The 5,064-nt window shown below is 26.8% G+C and overlaps 2 protein-coding genes across 2 annotated transcripts; both read right to left on the reverse strand.

The window, feature by feature from the left end:
• Window positions 1–14: 14 nt before the first annotated feature.
• On the reverse strand, window positions 15–855 carry EIN_360500 (protein kinase domain containing protein; the record flags this gene model as incomplete). The annotated part of the gene is made up of 2 exons (XM_004257630.1): window positions 15–73; window positions 185–855. Coding segments are annotated over 2 exons (730 nt in total), but the record flags the coding sequence as incomplete, so codon positions are not given.
• A 2,582-nt stretch (window positions 856–3,437) lies between these two features.
• EIN_360510 (hypothetical protein) lies at window positions 3,438–4,684 on the reverse strand (the record flags this gene model as incomplete). Its single annotated transcript, XM_004257631.1, has 2 exons — window positions 3,438–3,580; window positions 3,697–4,684. The coding sequence occupies 2 exons, from the start codon at window positions 4,682–4,684 to the stop codon at window positions 3,438–3,440; spliced, it is 1,131 nt and encodes a 376-aa protein (XP_004257679.1).
• Between the last annotated feature and the right edge of the window lie 380 nt (window positions 4,685–5,064).

Here is a 5,064-nt window from a genome sequence, read left to right on the forward strand (position 1 = left end):
TCCAAAAACATCACTTTGTGGTAAGCAGTCGCCTCCATTAGTTTTGTAGTTTGTTGAATTGCAAGTGAGACAACTATATTTGTTGTTGCATGTTTCACATTTTAATTCTCATTTATAACAGTCAAGTCCAACTCGGAAATATTCGTCTTTGCAATCAACGCAACCACTCCCAAAACTTGCAAACTGTTTGCACCTCATTTTCAAATCTTCGTTTGTGTTGCATTTGTAATTTGACAAATATGTGTTTTGTGGACAGCTGAGACATTTTGTCGATGTTTCAAAACATGTTGAACAACTTGAGTTACAACTTTTACACTGTTTTGTTGGTATATCGAGATAATAAGTGTCTTGACACCTCCAACACCCAAAACTATTTTGTACAATACAATTTGGTTCTTTGTTTTTCTTGCATACGTTATCATATAAAATATATTTACTTTCACACTCATTACATATTCCATTTAATTGATATATACAATTATCAATTGTTGTTGTGCATTTTCCATTTTCATTATTTGGAATAACACAATCATTGAAATTACACATCCCATTTGTGTCTATTTCACTTGTATTGTCACACTTTGTCGCTTTTCCGTTTTCACACGAATCTGAATTTGTGTATATTTCATTACATTTTAAACAATTTGTTGAGTGAAGAACATAACCTACTTTACATGAAACAACGTTGTAATTGGTTGTCACCTCACTGTTAACATCACCTTCTACACATATACCATTGTTGTTAATATACCCATTGTTTGTGTTGCATATCTGGCACTTCCCATCAAATTGAACAATTAAACAAGTCGCATCACTTACACACAACCCATTTTGTAATAAAAAACAGTTGAACATTTGAGGCACCTGTTTGATATTGTATATTCACAGTTTGTAATTTGTTCACATTTTGAATTGACAAGAGAATACTGTTTTTTTACAAGACACACATTTGTTTTTATTAAAAAAACAATAATTACAATTTACGTCATCACAAATCGTTGGGTCTTCGCATCTTTGAGAAGTTTTGTTGTATATTCCATCTGTGCACCGCAAAACAACTTTAAGTGACTCAAGACCATTTTTTGTGTTTATTGCTGCGTTGAGTTGTACACCTTCAAATTTTAATTTTGTTTCTGAAATAAAAATAACAGTCTTTGTTAACGAAAATACATTAACTTCAACTGTTATCGGTGTAGAAATACCAAGAACTACATTGTTTGTTTTGTAAAGAGATATTTGTGTGTTTCTAATTGAAACACTTTCAGATGAAAACAAATTATTTGTTTTATAGTTTGTTATTGTATTTGTTTTGGTTGAATTGATATTGACATACAACGAAGTCGCGTTTTGAAGTGGAGTGATATCCCAGTCTTCTGTGTCACCACATGGACAATATGGTTCAATGTATTTAACATTTTTATTTGTAACATCCTCAACATGACAAAAAATATTATTAGAAGTACCATATCTCAATAATTTGCCACCCATTAACAACTTAGTACTGGCTAAAGTTTTTTCAGTAATTATAAACTGTGAACATAATATATCAAAATCATTATTTGATTGCACAGTCGAGTTTGTAATAGTCAACGCTTTTGAACCAATATAAAATATAATAGGAATATCTCTAATATCCCTGTTACTAACAACAATCGTCGAATTAATAAACACAAATTCTGTATCAACACTAATAAAAGACTTTCCATTCACATTGAGTACTGACTGATATTATAAACTTTCAGAATTTTTACAAGTCGAAAAACAACTTCCGTATAGAAATGACTTCATGGTGATTTGTGCAAAATCTACAAGTCCGTTTAATGTAATTACACCTCCCTCGATAACATATTAAAAAACGAAGTTTATTTATACGTTATTTATATTTATTTATCTTAAAAAGTTGTTTAAACAACTTTTTAAGAAGTTGTTTAATGTTAAATATGACTGTTCAACTTAAATTAAATATGAACCAATATAAATACCAGAAAAATCGTTTAATGTTACACGTGCTTTATTATAAAGGTATAATTATTCAACACCATTATTTTTTGAATTTGATTTCATTACCAAAGAAGCACCATTATAAATATATATAAATGTATTAAAATTATAATGGAATTGTCGTTCATAGTAAAGATAGAAGAATGATCAATATAAAAATAATAATTAGTTTTGATAAACGAGTTTAGATTCATAATAACCAAAACATTGTTATAAATACCGAATATATTCTTTAAAAATAAAGCAGAGTTGTCTTCCATTGTTATTTGACAATATTGATTAAAATATATTTTTATTTGTTGTAAAACGCGAGTTTTTATTCATTTCTAATTTAGACGAATTGTAAAAATTTATATCTTCTGCCAAGTTTAGGTTTGTATTTTCAAAAAAAACAAAATTGAGCCATTACCTACACATGTCACGTTACCATTCATCTCTACATTTGCATTTAATATCATTTTTAACTGAATGATATTTGGAGATGCAGTTAAACCAACAGTTATATTTTTGTATGCTGTACGCGTTTTGGATACTGTAATATTTATTTTTTTTCATAACATGTACACAAGGGTGTGAACAACAAGTTGTTTAAAATTACCATTCACATTCTTTTCATTCTATAATAATTTTGTATTTGTTTAGTTTGAAATTAAATGTTTACACACTCAAAAGATTACATGTTTGATAATTTTATCCGTTTTTTTCACTGAACATTTAAAGTATAAGAAAAAATTATTTCATATTAATTACCATAAAAAATTATTAAAAAGCAACTGTTTAATCATGTTATTATTTCACAATTCTAATAACAGTTGTGATGTCATTTTTATAATTGTGTTGTTTATGTTTGTAGTTAGACATAATAAATAAAAAAGATAATATTTAAAAATTTACATTATTATTTTTAACAATGAGTTATTAAAAATAATAGTTTTTCGATGTAGTTTGACAATGAAAATAATCAGACTCATTCTAAATACAAAAGATATGTTCAATTGTCAAAAATATGTCAAAAACAATTATTCTCTTTGGTTTATGTTTTCAACAACAATTCCATTAAAACATGATTGTTAATTATTTATTTATCATTCCATGTCTTGTCACATTGGAAACTGTGTATGTGAATATCAATAACTACATTTTTAAATTGAAATACAATTGTTTAAAAATGAATATTTGTAAAGAAATACAATTATTTTTTTGTTTACCAAATATTTTTTTGTAATCACTTTTTTTAACATAAAAATAAATAATTATTTTTTTATATTTATTTGACACGCATTTCAACCCTTTTTTTACCAGTTGTTAATTATTTTATATGTTTTTACTTCAAATATTATCAGCCCAATCATTTTGATGGATCTTCAAATTCATTTTAATATTTCATTATTATCTACATTTATACTTTTCAAAATATAAATGTATTATTAAAAACATCAAATGACGTGGCATATACTCACTATTTTACACAATCTAACATTTAAGTAATCTCTGTTCCCAGGAGGTGGTTGGGGAGGGGGGCCGGCTTTATGGGTCTCTTTTTTATACTTTTCACGCGTTATTGAAAATCTGATAAAATCTGTTTTGCAAATATTTAATTGATTTTTTCAATTATTTTAATTTTAAATAAACAAAAATGAAATATTATTAAATTATCTCATTTGCTTCGATGAACTTCAGTGTTTGATGGGAAACAACTCTCACTAATATATGTCACACTTGATGGTATTGTAACATTACTTAAACTATTACATCCATCAAAACAAAAACCACCAACATATGTCACATTAGATGGTATTGTAATACTATTCAAATTATTGCATCCATAAAAACAACCATCACCAATTGATTTCACATTAGATGGTATGTAAACATAAGTTAAACTACTGCATTCACTGAAACACTCATCACCAATTGATGTTACACTAAATGGTATTGTAATTTTGCTTAAACTACTGCATTCATAAAAACAATAATCACCAATTGATGTTACACTCGATGGTATGTTAACACTACTTAACCTGCTACAGACAAAAAAACATTCATTACCAATATATGCAACACTCAATGGTATTGTAACACTACTTAATCTGTGACATCCATAGAAACAACCATCACCAATTGATGTCACAATTGATGGTATTGAAACATAAGTCAAACTACTGCATCCACTGAAACAATATTCACCAATAGATGTAACACTTGATGGTATGTTAACACTGCTTAAACTATTGCATTCATAGAAACATTGATTACCAATTGATCTAATGTTTCGTGGAATATTATTGCCAAATTCCTCTCTATCATTTTGAATGTAAGTGACATTTTTAAAGTCGATGTTTCGATTTTTGTTTCTGTCAACAGTTTTAAAGTCAACATTGAACCACACAATAATTCGAAAGAACTCTTTCTTCAAAACACCTTTATTTTCACAATCTCCATTTTCTTCTCTGTTGATCATAAATCCATTGCCAAAATTATCATCATTTTTATTCCATAAATGAAGTGTCTCGATGTTTGGGAAGAATCCAAGTGTTTTGAAATTTAAAGGAATTGGGTTGAAGTGGAACTTCTCCATGTTACCACAAAACTTCTTGCAAACAAACTCCAAGTTAATAAAGTCTTTGATAGTTGCGAAGTACTTCGAGACTATCATGATGTGATAACCAGTTAGTTGAGACATTCTGATATTCACAGTTGTTTATTGTTTAAATATTTCAAAATTTTTTTTGTAGCTGATTTAAACAAATTATTAATTTAAAAATCATTTACCTTTTCAAGCTATAAAAAATGGATTGTGCTATCAATATAACTATTGTTTTTTATCAAAATTAATTCAATTAATAAAACCTGCAATTAAATAATTATTTAAATTTAATTAAAACCAGACAAAATTTATTTTATTATATAGACAAATGAAATACATGAACAAGTTTACATGACATCTAAAATTAATAACAATAAAAATATTCAATTTATTATTAAAAAACTATTTACCACAAAAAACTGAAAAAAATATAAAATCTTCAAAATTAATCATTAAAATCAATACAAAGTCAATAC

This window comes from Entamoeba invadens (genome assembly GCF_000330505.1).
Source record: "Entamoeba invadens IP1 unplaced genomic scaffold scaff_1105074725991, whole genome shotgun sequence".
Classification (NCBI taxonomy): Eukaryota; Evosea; order Mastigamoebida; family Endamoebidae; genus Entamoeba; species Entamoeba invadens.